General features: G+C 42.1%; 1 protein-coding gene across 2 annotated transcripts in view; it reads right to left on the reverse strand.

The window, feature by feature from the left end:
- Window positions 1-16823, reverse strand: part of PBX3 (PBX homeobox 3) — a 200226-nt gene extending 183403 nt beyond the window's left edge. Inside the window, exons 1-2 of one of the 2 annotated variants that reach the window (XM_083160960.1) lie at window positions 14884-16823; window positions 13324-13397 (exon numbers count right to left, since the gene is read on the reverse strand). In XM_083160960.1, the coding sequence (XP_083017086.1) occupies window positions 13324-13397; window positions 14884-15080 (271 nt within the window). In that variant the 5' untranslated portion in view covers window positions 15081-16823. The remainder of the gene's footprint in view (window positions 1-13323; window positions 13398-14883) is intronic. The other variant, XM_083160961.1, reaches the window with a different exon arrangement.
- Between the last annotated feature and the right edge of the window lie 2402 nt (window positions 16824-19225).

The raw sequence follows: 19225 nt of genomic DNA on the forward strand, positions 1-19225 counted from the left end.
GGGGCATGGCCTTGTGGCGCTCCCATAGGAATCAATAGAGCTGGGAAATGCTGAAAATCAGTAGAAAGCCCTTTTTGTCCAGTACAGACCATAAAAAAAACGGTACTGTACTGGCCAAAAAAGTACGGTTGGAAGGTATACATATACACAAGATGTATAAGTAGCCTGTTACACCAATAAAGATTACAACAATACGACCACAGACACATGGACCCAAGTTATGTACGGTTATAAAGTAGGGCTGAATATATCAAAGGGTCCATATACTAAGTCTTGGAGAGGGATAAAGTGGACAGAGATAGAGAACAAGACAATCATGTTACAGGCTGTATTTAAAAAATGTCAGTTAGGAGCTGGATGGCTGGTACCTATCTCCACGTTACCTTGGAACTTGAGCCTAGACTGGAGTTCTAGTGGATATGGAGGTATAAACAAGATGACATAAAATAGAAATAACATCTGAAATCAGTAAGATTGAAAAGGCTTTACATTTAAATAAGGTATGTGTGTGTGTGTGTGCGTGCGTGTGTCCAGGGGGGGGGGTATTAGTGATTCTCCTCCTTGTTCCTAAGGCTTCCATGTCTGTGACCACCTCAAGTGCTAATAGGCCAGTAGGGTTCTAATGACAATCTTTTTGGCAGTTCCATGCATCACATTGTGCACATATACAAAAATAAAATCTATGATTACCCAATGCACCAATCCCCCTGCTGCCCGGTTCCTCGTGGCCACTCAGTGCATGGGAAGCTACGACAATTTCTACAGACCCGATAACAAGGAACATTTGTAATGTAGTCATTTCAGAGCCAATGGAGCCAGTTTGCAAAGGGAAAAAAATAGAAGATTTTCCTAGCAGCATTTGCTGTATTGAATATATTAAGACAGACGGCAAAACAACAGAGAAGAGTTAGTGGAGAAGTGTTTTTTTTCTATTAAAACCCTTCATATAGTACAGGTGGTGTGAATACACACATACATATTACATATGCTACTTAGTGAGGTCACAATACAACCACCATAATATATTTATATCTTATATTGTCTCCTACTACCTCCCTCTCACTCCTTCATCCTACATACTGCAGTCATAGATGGAGGCGGGGAGTGGGGTCCCCATAATCTGCCAGCAGCGCTTCTCAACCCAACACATGCTGCTGTGTGCTCGGACGCAGAGTGGCCAAGAAGCTGCTTAAAGTGCTTTTTTTTCTGAATTGTATTCTACGAGTGCATAGCCACGCCTCCCAATATTAGACCACGCCCCCTGAAAAGTACCTGGGGCCCATTCAGTCTCTCTACTGCCCTGATTATAGGGATATGTATCAAACCATGTAGAGAGATAAGCCAGCCAATCAGATCCTGTCATTTCTCATGCAGCGCCTGTAAAATGACTGGTTGGTACTGTATCCCTTTCAACTTTACCTCTCTCCAAGGTTTGGTGCATCAAACCTAAGCATTTGGTTTGAGGACCATTGAAGAAAGGATATTATTTTTTTCTACTGAAATGTTTTGCAGCTACGGTGAATCTTCCAGAGAGTACAGGAGATTACATTAATATGTGAATCATATTGTATAATGGAACTGAACTATATTTGTTATATTTGCTTTTCCTAGAATCCAAGTAAGTGTTATAAGTAATTAATGTATGTATAGACTTTATTAAATACAGCAAGGAGAATATTGGGTTTGCCAATAGCCATTTTATCCTGGCATCTGTTGGCGGTGGAGCCTGGAGTCAGAGATTATTGCTCCTGAGACGATGGAACAGCATTTGTAGTGTGATTGTGATGCTACAAACACTATTTATCCACATTCCCAGTAGTTATAGGAAAATATGTTACCTCCCATAATTACTGTTAGTGTTATTACTGTTTTTGCGCTCTGCCCGATTTTTAAAGGGCAAAATGCGCCCTGCCTCTCTGGCAGCGCCCCGCTAAAACAGCCTGCCTTCCTCCATGCAGGTGAGACCGGGGAAGCCCGGCACCGCTGTACATAGCTGCCCGCCGAAGTTCCTAAAAGGAACACTAACTGTGGAACGTAAGTACATGCATTTGCCAGTCTTTAGGAATAGAACTTCCAGGGTCATTGTGACTGCACCAGTTCCACCCACCACTGGATAGATCCTGAGCTGAGGTTGATGGGGATCGGAAGCGGTTTGGTATATGGTCATCAGGTCAACCCTATAAAAGGTTGACATACATTAGGTCGACCACTGAAGGTTGATAGGGTTTAGGTTGACACCTGAAATAGCTAAGGCCAAACGGATCAGAAGGTCGACACAAGCATTAGGTCGACAATAGGAAGGTCAACGGTCAAACTGTCGACATGAGTTCATGAGGGTTTTTTTGAGCCGACAGGTGGTATTTCATACCCTACCATCCACCAATGCTTGGCGGGAGAATGTAATAGTCTCCGAATCATTACGAGCCATGCGAGGGGACATGGGACACTTAGACACTTGTCCGTAACGACTATGTCGACATTCGGGACAAAAAAGTGAAAAAAACTCACATTGACCTTTGAACTGTTGACCTTCCCATTGTCGACCTAATGATTGTGTTGACCTACTGACACGGTCGTCCGTAGCCATGTCAAACCTATTTCAGGTGTCCACCTTAAGTGGCTAACCCAATGACCCATGCGCTAAGCATGCTGGGAGCTGATCACTATAAGCATCGTATCAGTGCTCTTGCTAAATGGGTCAATTTACAAAATAAATTTGTACTGTGAGTACTGATACTACTAACCATATGGATCAAGTGGTATTACAAACGACAGCTTTATATAATGGGGCTAAGAAGAATTATCCATGTTACCCGCATATAGAACACACTGACGGTTTATGGCGGCTTAATTGCTTGGGCCCAATTTGTGACCAACTTAAACGGAAAAGATTCAGCAAACAAATCGCAGACAAACCAATTGTTCCAAATCAGTGGATCTAGACGTCAGACTACACATGAAGTAATTCTGTTCCCTCTCACTGTAGGATCAGACACATGCACCAGTCTCATCGGTAACAGATTACAATTTCCCAAGCAAAATAATTATTTTTGTCAGTAAATTAAAGGAGAGCAAGGATGGATTAGGGAGAGAGTGAGTGGTAGTGAATGAAAGTCTAATTGGGGAACTGACTGAAGGGATAAAATAGGGGAGCGAGGGGCAGAATGACGTTTTGGGAAGATAGCTTTTCCTACATGGCTATGGTAACACATTACTCCAATATAAAACTGTAAGTGTAATGGTATTCTGTATGTAGAAAATGGAAAAGGATAACCTACTCAAAGAGATTTCCCTTTTATGTGACAATGCAGAAAACAGTTAAACGTCCGGTAAATACATTTAGAGTGTTAGCAGCATAACAAACATATATACGTAATAAACAAACTATAATTGCAATAAAAATAAAGTTCTAACAATAATATTTGTGCATTTAAACTTAAAATCTGATTACAAAATAAGAAACGCTGACGGTTTATAAACAAGTACCGGCTTAACGTTCAATAGCAGTGAAACCAAGCTTTGTGTATATTTAAACTTTTCTGTACTGGCTTGTGTTTGTTCTGCTGACAGTCATCAGTTATAAATCCAAGGACATTATATACTTATACAGCAACCAGGTTGAAGACGGGTTTAACGCCAAACACATAATTTACTAATTCAATTTATGTTGCATAATCAGAGTCTATTCAGTAACAAATGATAAACATTCTGTAAAATACAAGAACCCTAAAGCAACATACTCAAAAATTACAATTATTTGTTATATAATCAATCTACTGCTAATGTAAATAATCACAATTACACATAAAAATGTACTGCATATACATCTTCAGCTATTTCTGTTCAACGGACAGCATTTCGCTTTTATGTTGAAATTTTACACGTTCGCTGAATGCGATTTATTCATGAATTACTTCTGCTCCAATTACTTAAGGGTTAAAATGACATCCTTCTTATATCGGAGAATAATTACGCAAAATACAACTTCCTTCTTGCTGTGGCAGTTTAAATAAAAGGCGCTCATGGTGTGCCGACGACAAACGCCGATAAAAACACAAGACACAACATATGTGTAATAGGATTATTTATAATCTCCTCCTATAAAACACTTCACTTCTGATTCCCAGTGTCAGCGATACAGCGTTACATCTGTAACCACACCACATTAGAATGTGCTCTGTCACTTCACATTGTTGGCCCATATCCCTCTTCCCGAAAAGCCAGACAATAAACAGAAGCAGAAGCCTCTGACGTGAGCTTAAAGAGGAAGCCTCAAATAGGACAGGCGACCCTTTGGCAGACAATTCAGTGTACATTGCGATTCTATGCGCCAAAATGGGAACTCTCGCAGTCTGTCGTCTCTGCGGCTTTGTTAAATTTATTAGTAATTTCTATAAGCTCCCTGCGGCTGTAAGGAGAACACACACACCAGGGAGATCGTACACAGTGTGTAAAAATGCCGGCTTTCTAATTTGCCTCTTTATGCGCACTTGCTGATGTAAGAACAGATCTATCTGGCTTCAACAGTCAGTAAAAAAACACAATTACTCTGAAATTTGTGAACAGCGCTGAGCGTATCTAACACATAATCAAGGCCTTTCCTTAGAGAAAACACAGGGAGGGTTCTGGAGTATTGCATTGGGACAGCTCAATTATTAAGCATTTCTAAGCATTAAATCAAATGGCGGTATCACGCCAGAGGTGAGAAGTGAACTCTTTTTACATGTTAACAACAATCCGCCCTAGTGATGCTCGTGGTGGCCAGTCTAGACACGCAAACACGTTATAACGGATAGTAGTGATAGAGACACAACGTACTGTAATAAAGGACTCAGGAGGTAACCCACTGATCCCACAGAGAGTTTGTTATGTTATATACTCAGCTCTCTCACCTACACGTAGTAGTGTTACAAAATTCAAATGCTTTATAAATAACGACGATTAACAATAATCTCTTTTTTTTTTTTCATTTAAGGGTCTTGTGTACAGTAGATTATAAATAAAATAGAGTTAGCGATACTTGTCCTCACACACTTGTCAGCAAGAACCGTGACTTACAGAAAACCTCTAGAACAGTTTCTTCTCCGCATATACAAAGGCAATATACAGCATGTGGTCTGCGCACGCTAATTCTAAACAAGTCTACCACGCTGAGACTTGTAGTTCCAAATACAAAAAAGGGGTACATTTACTAAGATAAGAGTTCTAATGAAGATGGGAGCAACCATTCAGATGAAATCTATTACAGGTACAGTATCCCGTATCCGTATAGCCAAAAAACTAAATATTCCAAAGTCTGTGGTTTTCCAGAATATAGTTCGGGTTATTTTTTTCATCCCCCTTCCCCTTTTTTCATACTTACCACATCCCCCGGCGTCCACGGCGGGCTTCAGGATCCTCTACAGCGGCACCTCCGGTCCCAGGGGTGCATTGCGCAAGTGCGCAGACGCGCCTGCAAACTCGCGCAATGCACCCCTGGGACTGCTGAGGAGGTTCCTGAAGCGCTGGGGGACACCGTGGACATCGGGAGACGCCGGGGAACCAGGTAAGTATATTAAATAAATAAATTCCGAAAACCGGAAAAAATCCCTTATCCGAAATGCTCGTGGTCCCCAGCATTTCGGATAAGGGATACTCAACCTGTATCTTCTAGAACACAGGTTCTCAAACTCGGTCCTCAGGAACTCACACAGTGCATGTTTTACAAATCTCCTCACAGAATCAAGTAAAATAATTAGTTCCACCTGTGAATACTTTAAAATGTGTCAGTGAGTAATGAATACACATGTGCACCTGCCGGGTGACCTGTAAAACGTGAACTGTGTGGGGTCCTGAGGACCGAGTTTGAGAACCCCTGTTCTAGAAGGTGCTAAAGAATTTGATCCCATCTTCAATAGAACTCAAATCTTAGTGACCTCAGAGTATAACCTTTTACCTCAGAGTGTGGATATACAAAGCATAGCAATAACATATACTAAAACCAGAACTGCTTTTTTTCCCTCCACAAATGTTCCAGGAGAAACATCACCTTCGTCACAATGCCCCTTTCCACCTCATGTTCACAATCCCGAAAAGTAAAAATTGCAAGGTGACGGGTGTACGGCAAAAGGGCGGAGCATTTAATATTGCCTCTGTAGCCAGGGGTTGCATGCTTTACGCTGGCATTCATCAGAAGTGACTCAAGGTTTAAGGCAGCAACCGCTAGATCTGACAGAAACTTTAATAATTTATATTAAATATTGATGTGAATTATTTACAGTGTTCATAATTCACAACCTGAGTAGCCTAAAAAGCTGGGGAGTGACACAAGGTTGAATGGGAAGGCGAGCGGACCGTTCACCTTGCTGGGAGGTTGGGGCTGTGCGGGGAAAACAAACACTGCATTCTTCTCTTGGTGTGAATTGGTAGATAATGGGAGGGAGAATAAGGCAGAGCAAACAAATCCCTTCTGTACCAGCAAGTAGACGCAAGTCACAGCCTTCAGTCAATTCCTGTATTAGCTACAAGTCAATACCAAGTTAATGCATTAATAAACCTATCAGACTGGAGCTTACAACTAGTACAGTGTACGAAAAATTGGCAGGCAAACTATTTATCATAATGACCTGTAACGTTTACGTTATACAGGAAACATTTTTTTTTACACAATATTTTTTATTTGAATTTATATAAAAATGTGAGCGACGCCGGCATTATTAGCAAATATTTTGCACATCTCTCACAGAGATATTGTCACTCAAAGGATTAAATAGGCTTACAGACAGAAAACTGGGGCCTTATTCAGACCTGATCGCAGTACAAATTTGTTCTCAAAATGGGCAAAACCATGTGCACTGCAGGTGGGGCAGATGTAACTCATATAGAGAGAGTTAGATTTGGGTGAGTTGTTTTGTTTCTGTGCAGGGTAATTACTGGCTGCATTATTTTTACACTGCAATTTTCCAGTTTCAGCACACCCCACCCAAATTTAACTCTCTCTCTGCACATCTTACATCTGCCCCACCTGCAGTGCACATGGTTTTGCCCATTTTGAGAACAAATTTGTACTGCGATCAGATCTGAATAAGGCCCTTGGAGTATGGGTCCATAGTGTTAAAGGGACGTGGGCTTTGTCTCACAAGAGCAGAACTTAAAGGGCTATCTGTATGAATGTGGGTCATAAAGATCATTTAAAAAATATATATATTCATAAAAATAGAAATCCTGCTCTATTTACCCTGGGCCTTAAGTAAATAAACGTAACAGAGAAATAAATCAGATATTGGTATCAGTGTATGATTATGATGTGATAAGTGTAAGAAGGCAGCGTTGCTAACTCAATGGGCAGTGGCAGTAAAATGCCTATACAAAAGTGGCTGAGCTACGAAGGCTTTCACAACCCTTCACTTCATTTTCTGGTGGTAAATGCAGCAAAGCGATTACGTAAAGTGGTCCCAACAAATTTGGTTAATTAAAGGTACATCAGAAACCTGGGTATATGGAAATCATAAAGGATTCCAGTAACAACAACTGGGAAAATTTGGATAGAAAGGAGCCACATTCACAAAATAAATGCAGTAGGTATATTGAAGACAAAGAAAACAGACTCAAATTCAACTACATTGAAATAATCACATTGTTACCCCAACTGGCCTTTGCGTCATGACATAAGGGCCCACCGCTCTTTCTGGCAACTTGGGGGTTAAATGGGAATAAAAGTCCCATTTCTGGTTAGGAGTTTGAAGGGAATACGTCCTGAATGAAGGACTCCTTTCCTGTAAAAGATGTGCACTACGCAAACGCTCTATTCCTGCATCCTTATTCAGAGTGTGAGAAGTTTTATTGGGCTATCAGAAAATATATGACATTTCATGCTGTCCTCATAAAACGTATCTCAATGTGCAGAACGGAATAATTGTGCTATATCGTCCTGTCCCCAACACTGTCATAATTAGACATTTCATACATCAAGCGAAATAAGCATAACGCGAGCACTGTACAAATATCAACGGAGTGATGCATCGGAATGAAGGACAAAGTGACGGGTAACAGTGGTTTGTAAGCGTCCTTCCGCCAGCTGACAATCGTCCAGCATTTCCAATTGTTATAATAAAACAATTGTTTGCTGCAAATGTCATAATAAAAACAAGGTTAAGAAAAATAATACCAAAAATGCCTCCGTTGCTTAACATAATATATGTGGTGTGCTTACTATTGCCTGAACCTGCCCCTGGTTATCTTCATTTATTGAATTTGCATTGATAACTGTCTGCAGCTTAACCTTACAGGAGGAAGCCAGTTGTTCACTGGAAACAGATCTCTGTAATTGAGTTGAAGTTTGTTGCCTGTTTAACTCATATTTTACTTGAGAGACTGCACTACTGCGATTAGCTGACGGCAACACGGGGCCTGGGGACTGGAACGTACCTGGCTTTTTTTTTTTTTTATCTTTTTTAGCGATTGTTTAAAAAAAGAAAACAGGAAATGTTATATAAATATCTTTGACGTCCTATCTTGCGTTTATACCATTTCATCAATAGAGCCAAATACTTTCTATGTTCTATTTTGGGCGTACATGTAAGGATTTTCCAATGGTGAGTGTGATTAGGATACAGGTGGACGAGCTTGGAAGAAGCGAAAGGGGGGGGGGGGTATTTGGCCAAGATGGTTTATCACCACTCATACAGTACACAGGGAAAAGGTACGCATAATAACTACGAATCAGCACTTTCTAAAGGTTATGTCAAGCTGAGAAATTAATATTGTAGATTTTTTTTTCTCTTTGCAAGCACGCACCTTGGCACATTCTTGTTCCTTAACTAGGGATAAATTCATTCCCCCTTAGGGTGGGAAATGATGGGAACTTCAGTAAAACGCAGATTTTTTCATGTATGTGTAACATACAGTCACAGCAACACCAGTTCTGGAGGAGCGGTGTGTAATTTATATTGCCACAGGTAACTCAGTAAGACGCTTATGTACAAGGTCCAGTCGTCCTGCTACTGTTATCATATACAGCACAGACTTCATCATTCAACAAGTGCTGAACGCTAATCGGCTGGTTCTTTAGTAGAATATTTATTTGCATAGACTGCGAGGTTAATTCATTAGTTGCCATTCAAAGTATGACACTGCAGTACTTTGCCGTTCTCTCAGTCTATAAAGGGTTAACGCTCCCCCCGACTGACCACTCACATCTTGTTTTCTGGGTCAAAAATGTTCAGTGAGCGTTTCTACTGACTCTCTTTAGGCATATAAAAATCCTTCAACTAGCCCGAGACGGTCCTTCCAGCTTCCCCTGCGGACACCTCGCTCACTGGAGAAGTTCATTACATTTTATGATCTTCCCAAGTCTGTCCTGCTTATAAGACTCACAAAAGGCCACAAATCTGGCGAACCATCACGTATGCCATTAGACATTACTACTAAATGAATGGCATTTAAACTCTCTGTTCTATGGTGCCTATATTTATGGGTGGCTTGGCAGCTGCCAATGTACCTTTCTGCTGTACGTCTAGTTTCTAAAATAAAATGCAAACATAAGATTTTATCGGGTGGATGTGTGAAGGAACAAGAGTAGGACTCCGAGAACCAGTTTTCCTTTCTTTGCTGATATATTACTGTTAAATACCTTACAAGTATTGGTTTAAAGGCGCTAACTAAATGGACAAAACTATTTGGAAATACAGTGATAACTCGTATACTGTTACATTAATGGGCGTCACACCTTGATTTGGGGAAAAAAATTGTGTTTTCCAAGATCGATGGCGCTGTTACAGCTTATATGACAAACTAACAAATATTTGTAATTTTCTCAGTTCACAAATACTAATGAAGCAATCTCAGGTTTTGCCAGAATGTACCCACTTGGGGATAAAAACTTACATTTAGGCTCAGGCTCGGTGACAAAAGAAGGAGAAAAAAAATACATCCATACACAATCATATGTTCACGTGTATTGATTTTTATGCCTGTGGCTAGCTGAAAAATCCAGAGCCTGTTTATTTAATTCAAAAAAAGGTCATTTCTCATCTACATGCAACAAACAGCGTGCTAGCAGCCTTTAATCTCAGTCATTTTTTTCTGGGCTTCCAAGACAAAAAAAAAAAAATTCTTTAAACACTGAAATAAACAGAAAAATGATTCCAGGGAGGATAACGCCTCAAATCCAAAATGTAATTCCAAAAAACACAGTTATTCGCCAAACTGATAATTTACTAAAAATAATAAAAAATTATAGAGTAAAAAATCTGCAATAGCCTGCTACCTTGTGGTTGTCATTAGCACGCTTATAAATAAAGCTTGATAACTCATGTATAAATTTGACACCAATTCTCGGCAAATAAGAAACGGTAAAAGAATGGAATTCACAAGTCTACAAAGCCAGAGAGTAAATTCGCTTGCCAAAGTACAGTATATATATTTATCATATATGCTTTTTATTTATTCAATAAAATCTGGCAGCTGATGTGATAATTAAAATAAGCATACACAATGAAAACAGTCTTCAAGTGTAGGTGGGAATAAAGTGAAGCATCTCTATGATCCAATATTTTGATAGGTTCTCTGGGTATGAGAGATGCTTTGAAACAATGAGACGGTCAGGAGACAAAGACGTTCCATGACCCTTTTCATTTTCAACAGCTAACAAGGTAAAGTTTCAGTGTTAGGATTAGCACGCAAACCAGCCGCCCTCTGTGACATTAAACAGATTGCCACCACTGAGGATGAAAACAAACACTTGAAATCAGCCTTGCTTCTAAGTACAGAACCAGCTGCTTCCACTGTTACAGCACAGTTGCTACAGAATCGGACAGATAACAGTATTGCAATGTGCGGATTACGGCGGTGCCTTCTATTTCCCCCTCTTTACTGAATTATGATAGATTTTTACATCACAATAAAAAGATGATGCCAACGGAATCTGTTTATTTACCCTACCACTCTAGTACTCTACACTGAGGTCATAGTCCACGTCCTGCATTCTTTGTCTTCTAAAATGACTATTTAAAACAATCTCGTTCTCATTCATTATGTAACAGTCATGTCTTTCCCCATTTACATTTTTCCCTTTTGTCAATTTTACTGTCACTTTTATAAGCTGGGGCGCCAGTGGACATTTGTACAGATCATCTCTCTTATCCACAGAGGCGGTTTCACCCTATCTAATCTATGAAGATCTGAGACTTGACACCTTGCTTACAGTTCTAGTCACTCTGATTAGGTTCATATTGCAGACTGAATAAAGTCTACAATTATTTAAATTATTAAAATTTCGCTGTTAAGTGGAATAATATGCTGTGGTGCATTATAATCTTCAGAAAAGGCTTTTGGGGATTAAAGGTTTCTTTTTCTTTTTTTAAGTGAAAATAAATGTTAGCGTTTGTAGCGATTGTGTTTTTGCATGGAGACCGGTCAAACCATTGCTATTAAAATTCAAACTTGGGATTTCAAATCGAAAAAGGAATTCAAACTGATTTTAAAAAACAATCTGGTATGAAATTAACCTCTGAATTGCTGTTTGTGCAGTGCATTGTAAACAGAGAAAGTGTTTGTAAGATCAGGTCATTGTGTATTATTCCAGCAGAAAGCAGCAATTAGAGAGATAGATTTGGGGGTTTTAAAAACCCCTCTCCGCACACGGAAATTGACGGTGATTGATTAGGTGTGCCAGCAATTAATATATATATTGTAGTCATTTGATTTGCTACAATGTATCAATGACAACCTCAACACTGAAACTGACACCCTTAATAGGTTCTGGTGATTTGACACCCTTGAAATCCCTGGATTACTTAATGATCACTTTTTTACGAAAACATAAATAAATGCAACAAAGCAAAAAAAATTCTTCCATGCAGCTGGCCTGGGCACTTGGCTTAACCATGTAAGAAGACTGTGATAATAGTATGATATATTTAATGATCTTACAGAGGGTGGATTATTATAAATATCTAGACACCAGTTTAGCCTTTACCTTAACAATTACGCCATACGCCTGGTTTGTTAAATTCGCCACAATGCTACTTAACTAATATATATATATATATATATATATATATATATATATATATATATATATATATATATATATATATATATATATATACATACACACACACACATACATACACACACACACATACATACTTACACATTTTTTTTATATCTAAGGTTCTGCAACTGAAACTATATGATCTACTGACATGATGTACATGATCTACTGATGTACTAATATTATAAAGTACTAAGTATTAAATATTTGTATATAGCATAGATGAAACACCATTTCCTTAGATACGAATGAAAAGTATATATTTCATCATGCATTTAAAAGACAGAAAATGGAGATAGTTTCGATTGCTCACAGTGATGTTTGCATAGTTTAAATGATTTTAAGCGTTATCTTGTTAATATAATTATTTTGACACAAATTTTAACCCGCCTGTTGGGGTTTCTAGATTTTCGAGAGAAAAAAACAACATGAATTGTATGTGAAATATGTTCTGTGATAATAATGACAGGAAAGTGATTCCCTTAATCTTATAAAATCGTGTGCATGTGTATATGGTTATTTGTGACTTTGCTGCACTGGAAGACCCAGATAGAGTAAAACATTTCTTTTCCAGTCAAAATACAGATATCTTTAACAGCAAATTTGGCAGTTAATTAATGATCTGATTTCGGTGTCAACAACACAGGTTCCTTTATTGATCTTACGATGGGCGTTTGAGGAGATTTCAGAGCAGAAAACAGCTGTGTTGATGGGCTGCCCATCTCAGTGAAAATCCTGACACTATGGGCCTCAACACACAGTACAACACACACACAGCACAAGTCTGTGGAACTATTTCTCTTCTTTGGGGGGTGGGGGGGTCACCAAAGGTATGCAAAAAAATAAGGACAAGACATAACGTCAACTTTACAAGTGGTGTATTCTTGTTTCACCGAATAAAAACAGAGCTGTTACATCGCAGCCACCTCCGGCATTTAAAGGGTTAAAGTGTAATATTGCATATTTGTTTTTCTATAAGCTGCCAAAAAGGAACAGCGCTTGTGGCAGGTGATCTATGAGGCTCTCCTCATACCTGAACACAACATCCACTGATAGCAACTGTCAGTTAACAAATTATCAATACATTGGAGGGTTTTTTTTGTTTGTTTGATTGTTTTTTTTTTGCTCTGGTTGATGAACACAAGATGTTAAAAAAAAAAAAAGAAAAACAAAGATGGCGATACCCAGATGAAAAACAGTGGAGCAAATGTTGTAAAGCTCGGAACGACAATATGTAATACAATCCAGGGTTTTGGGTTTTATAGGACAGAAAGATATGAACCCCCTACCTGTTTTCTCTTTAATTTCACATAGGACGCTGAAGAGGGCTGGCTTCATCCTATGGCAGTTTAGGGCATGTTTTCTGTAAAAATGATTCAGAATAACAATATTACCACATTGCAATGTATGGAGTGTCATATTACCTATCATTTACCAATACAGTATGTTGTTAAGAACAATGGGGAAATCTCTTCCAATACAGACTACACCTTTCATCTCATACATCATAATAGATTACAGGGCAGCAAAAGTGGGAGCGAGAACACAGCAGTTTTGTAAGACGGTATAAAAGGGACACTAAAAATAATATATATTTATTTAACTCGTCCCGGATAAGACAATTTGATCAATATGTACACTGTGAAGTTTATTAATTGCCCATCAATGTGTTCTACGTAAGGGTCTTGAACCCGAACCAGGTACTTAAACTAAAACTGTTGGAGAAGTTCTAAGTTGAGCTTTCACTATTTCCACTTTGTAATGTTTACTCACATGTCAGATTATCTCAATAATACGGCAACTGTAAATCAGCATTGTCTGCAATAAGTGGCTTAAATCCACATCGAAAATGATTTATTAAAAAAGGGGACAACTTTTACACAGCAGTATATTTTACCAACATTCATTTCTTTTTTCCCTCTGCATTAGCATCTCACAAAATACTCCCAACAAACATACGTACACAACATGAGTGTGTATTCGATGACGAAAAAGTGAGAAATGAGGTCTGTTTACAAAATGAATGGCAGATGGATATTGTAATGTTACGACAATACAAATGGGCAAGGGCACAGCCATGTAAACAAGTACAGACACAAATCTGAACACTCTTTCCTTATGAATAGCGTTACTGAGTGTCTGCTGTTTACAAATCATGCAAACAAGTTGTCAGGAATAAACCAACAATGGCTGGGTAGACAAATATATATATTTATTGGCTAACTCTGTATTTATAGAGGAAGTTCCTGTGTTCCCTTGCATTAAACTTGATTGCTTGTTGGAAGGAAGCTAAGTGGTCCTGAATGCTTGACCTATAAATAATGCTGGATATAGGGACTCACACCAGATAAAGGGTCTCTCCTGATGCAAGGGATCTGTCGAACAGCATTTATTGCCATCATTCTCACAACGTCTGGACCGATATATGTACGCAAATGGACGTGTGATCCTTTCTGTGCTCAATTTATTTAGAAAGATCATTTTTTCTACTGCATATGGGGCCATTGTCTACCCTAGAGGCAGAGCAGGAATAGACTGGAGGGTTCCTTCAAGCTGCACTTAAGGAGATCGAGGGAGCACGTCTGCAAACGGCTATAGCTGCAAGCTGTATTTATATCAGTCTGCCTTTGAAGGCATCATTTCATCCCCATGCGAGAAGGAGCCTCCAGCTGCATCGCAGCCTCTGCTCGTCGCTACCCAAACATGTGTTGGTTTATTTGACAAACTGCCTGCATTCAGAAGTTGCTCACTCCAGGATGTGCAGGAGTGATGAGCTGCCGTGATGTGGGGAGGGAAAGTGTGATGCTGTGTGTGTGTGTGCTTTTTTTTTTATTGCGGTGAAAACCAACTTTGCTTGTGCCTCATCCAGGCTCTGATCAGTGATGGTCATGATCTGGTGCAGGATGTCCCCGATGTCCTGCTTTCTCCCGTCCCCATCTGTCCCGTCATGTCCATGGGGAGGAGGTAAAGTCATCCCCCCCTGTACCGAGTGACCGGCCATGTTCACCCCGGCCAAAGTCTGCATCATCCTGGTCTGATCGTCCATACTCCTCTCCGCAGCCAAATCAATTGAAACACAGACTGCAAGGATTCCTCACAGTCAGGGGCAGCACCGCTAGGGGGTCACTGCCCCGAACATCAACAATGGCAAGCCTCAGATCGCAGCCTCAGCCCTCTATTCTCCTTTGGTACACCGATTTACAAAATATATATATCACAGCATAGAGCAGTTCTTCACTCCATCAGTTCAAGGATCACCCAACATACGGTGCAGAAGTGTGGTACTTGCATAAGAAAAAAGTAACACAAGATACGATCCCCTTTCTGCTTGCTCTAGTACTGTATGAAGTGATCTTTCAGGAGACAGCAGGTCTTTTCTGCCAGTTTCATTCCATCACATACAAAGGCAGCAGATTCTGGGGGTCTCATGTAAGGTACCAGCAATGCCTCTGCCGTTCTGTCTCTAGTCTTCGGATCAGCAAGGCCAGTTACAGTTTATCCCATCAGGACACAAGTAGCCGAAGCCAGGCAACATACTGTCAAATGTCAGCAACCAACCGCTTCAGAATTCTGCAGGTATTTCAATGTTTAAATCTGTTTTTAAGATTATATTTAATGCTTTATTCCATCAACGCCCGCTTCGAAACAGTCCAAAAAATAAAAGTTAGGATCGGATCCGTAGGGTGTCACGGATAAAAGCAGCACCACTTTTCCTCTCGGACAGTTCTTCATCTACGGCCCGCAGCAGGAAATGCACTAAGTTACCCGCTGTCATTTATCCCATCAATGCAAATAAAATTGAAAAAAAAAAAGTTATATATAAAAAAAAAATATTACAAATTGTGGAAAAATGACACAATAGCCGATTAATCCCCCACTACATTAATGAGAGCTCTGGACATGAAGAGTAAAAGCAACTGCTCCTCTGCGAACACAGTCCTCTCGCGCTTTATTTTGTCCTTGTTTTTTTTTTTCAATAAAAAATAAAAATATATTCAGTCCCGATTTTTTTCTTCTTCTTCTTCTTCTTTCAATCCTTCATCTCTGATCTCCTCTCCATCCAGGAGCTGCCAATCTCCAGCTTCTCCTTGCAAAGAGGAATAAATAAATCAGTGAGTGATGGAGCTGCTCGCAGATCACCCCAATAAAATAAATGGGGGGGGGGGGGGAGCAATAGTATATGATCTAATTATATATTGGGCAATAAACCCAATGTATGTAAAAGTGTGTGTGAGAGAAGTTGTGTCCGGGGGTGGGGTGGTGCCAGGCAGCTGTATTGATGAGGGCACCGTGAGCTGGGGCAGTGATGGGTGGCAGCAGGGATGGGTACGGTGCCCGCTCAGGGGGTGCTGCTGCTGCTGCTGATGATGATGATGCCTCGGAGCAGCAATCAACAAAACTTTTTTTTCCTCCTCCTCGGCGGCGGCGGCGGCTGCGGGGAGAGAGGGGGTGACGAGGGAGAGATGGATGGGGGGCCGGTGCCGGGGCTCCCGGGCGGGATTTATGGCTCCGGCTGCTGCCCGGCTCTCGCTTGCTGCCGGCCCCGGTGACGGATTGACAGGCTGCCAACGCCACTCACTCACTGCGGACGTGTCAGACTTTGAAGGAGGGGAGGAAATAAAAAGGGAGACAAAATATAAATAATGGAGGCAAGCTCCGCCCCCCCATCGTGTCCTGGGCCCCGGGAGAGGGAGGGGGGTAGCGAGGCGGCGGCCTCCTCCTCCAGTCTCCGCCCGCCCGGCAGCAGCAGCACCAGCCGTGAGGTGGAGACTCGGCGGGGGCTACAGGCGCGCCGGTGTGGTTGCTAGGAAGGCTGTTGCGGCGCAACGTGCCGCCGTTGCTAAGGGTTGTGTGACGGGCGACCAATGAAATCCCGAGACTGCTCCTCTGTGGCTATCAGGTTTGACTTGGTGGTGTATGCATGCTCGGTAGAGAGCGCGACCCTTCCCGCCCGCCTCTCTACTTTCGATTGGCCGGTTCGAACAGTGATGTGGGGAAGTGGGCGGGGCCTGCGTCCCATGGTTGGTCCTCATGCGGTTGCCATGGCAGCGGGGGAGCTGGAGGATGAGGGAGGGAAGGAGGGATGCTGCTGCTGCTGCTGAGGGGATGAGATGCGGCTGTCTCAGACCTCTGCTGCCCATATCCCAGCAGCAGCAAGAGCTCAACAGTGTCCTCATAAAGGAGTTTATATGAATAGGGAATGGGTTATAACAGCAGCAATGATAGATACTGAAGGGTGTCAAAAAAGGGGTACAAAAAGTGTTCCTCCTGAAGCCCCCACACCAGCACTTGCTCTCTATTGTGATGAGAAGATTTTAAGCACAGACAACTATATATCTAATAATACTATTAGCGATGAACCGTGCCACTGAGTTACTGCTAGTATTTTGGGGGGGGGGGGAATATAAGGCAGAAGCTATGCATATCATTATATGTCTGCTATTTATTGTAATTACAAAACTGCCAATCAAATGTCATTTTCTGCGGTGGTTTTGGAAAGCCAGGTTTCCTAATGTATATTGCTACAACAGCAGGAGATGGAGTTCACATACTGTACATACAAACATTGATATAAAGTACAATAGGGTGATTAATATAAATATGTCCTTTTATTCTACCTTTCAAGTCTCACTCGCAAGTCAAAGGTATAATACATCAATGGTCAAGAACCTAACAAGTCATATGGCGGGATGTACTAAGGGAAAAATGTGGTAAAACCCGCGTTTTCGGGGGGTTACCGCATTTTCAAATGTACTAAGACCCGGTCAACGCATCTTCACCGGCCAGGGTATCTCCACCTTTGGGTGGCGATACCCTATAGAAGACTATGAGCTTCTTATCGCCGCCCACCGCAGACGCCGACCCCACTAGTCCCGTACTCCGTCAAACTCCTCCCTCTAGCAGCATGTCACAGCCGGAGGTCCTTCCGGCTTCCTGGGGGAGGAGGAGGCGCCGGGGACAGCCGCTGAAGCCTGGGATGTGATGGAGACCCCCGCACACATCACATATCACGGTGGTCTCCGTCACCGCATTTGCGATGCTAGTCACATAGGTTAGTACATATGCACTAGCATCGCTGCGGTGGCGCGGCGAGAGGCAACAATGTATTTTAATAGTATAGAAGCTATAGGGTGTATAGCTGTCCTCAGAAAGGCCGTATACAGCCAGCTGATCGCTTGCTTGCCACTTTATTATTTATAACCAGATATTTATATAGCACATATATTCTGCAGTTCTGTACAGAGAATATGGTGGTCAGTCACATCAGTCCTTGCCCCAAAGGAGTTTACAATCTAAATTTTGTACCATCAGGCCCAGGCAATTAGTACCCACTTAGCCTCCCCCCCTCCCCACACACACACACACACACACAGACAGGGCCGGTGCCAGACACGGCAGCGCCCCAGGCAGGAAGGGAGTGGGGTGATGCATTGCTCACCTGCTACGGGGGGGGGAGGGGGGTTGATGCGGCCACTGAGTTGCTCCACGACAGGGGGGGAGAGAGGAGGAGAGTTGCGGCAGAGGAAGGGGAAGGGGAGGGGAGCCAGGTGAGTGCAGCGGCGCCCGCACCGTCCCCAACCCCCTTGGAGCCAGGTGAGCGCAGCGGCGCCCCCACCATCCCCACACTCTGCCCCTCGTGGAACGCCTCGCGGCGGCTGCCGGGGCGTTCCACGAGGGGCAGAGTGTGGGGATGGTGGGGGCGCCGCTGCGCTCACCTGGCTCCAAGGGGGTTGGGGACGGTGCGGGCGCCGCTGCACTCACCTGGCTCCATGGGGGGTGGCAGCTGTCAGCTCATGTAATGACGCATGGCAGCATCTTGTATGTGCGAATGCGCATACTGCAGCCGCCGGGTCACTAAAGAGCTGTCCACGTCTGCGATGAATTACTCCGCAGACGGAATACACTCTTCCCGGCATACTGTTTCCCAGGCGGCGGGTCTGGCGATGTGGGTGCAAATTAGTAAGTTAATACGGCGGCCCAGCAGCGGGACTCGGGCCCGTGGGTGCTCGGGCCCTTGAGCACCCACAGAATCGGCACCTATGAATGCATTATTACTGACAGGGGCACTGTTAGGCAATCCGCTATCACCTTATTTTACTTTCTACTTCCACCACATGCTGTATTGCTGCAAAAGCTTTTTTTGCTGTCACAAATGCAAGGATCCCGTGTCCCGCGAAGATGGCAGCAGTA

Source organism: Crinia signifera, chromosome 9 (genome assembly GCF_055691185.1).
Source record: "Crinia signifera chromosome 9, ASM5569118v1, whole genome shotgun sequence".
NCBI lineage: Eukaryota > Metazoa > Chordata > Amphibia > Anura > Myobatrachidae > Crinia > Crinia signifera.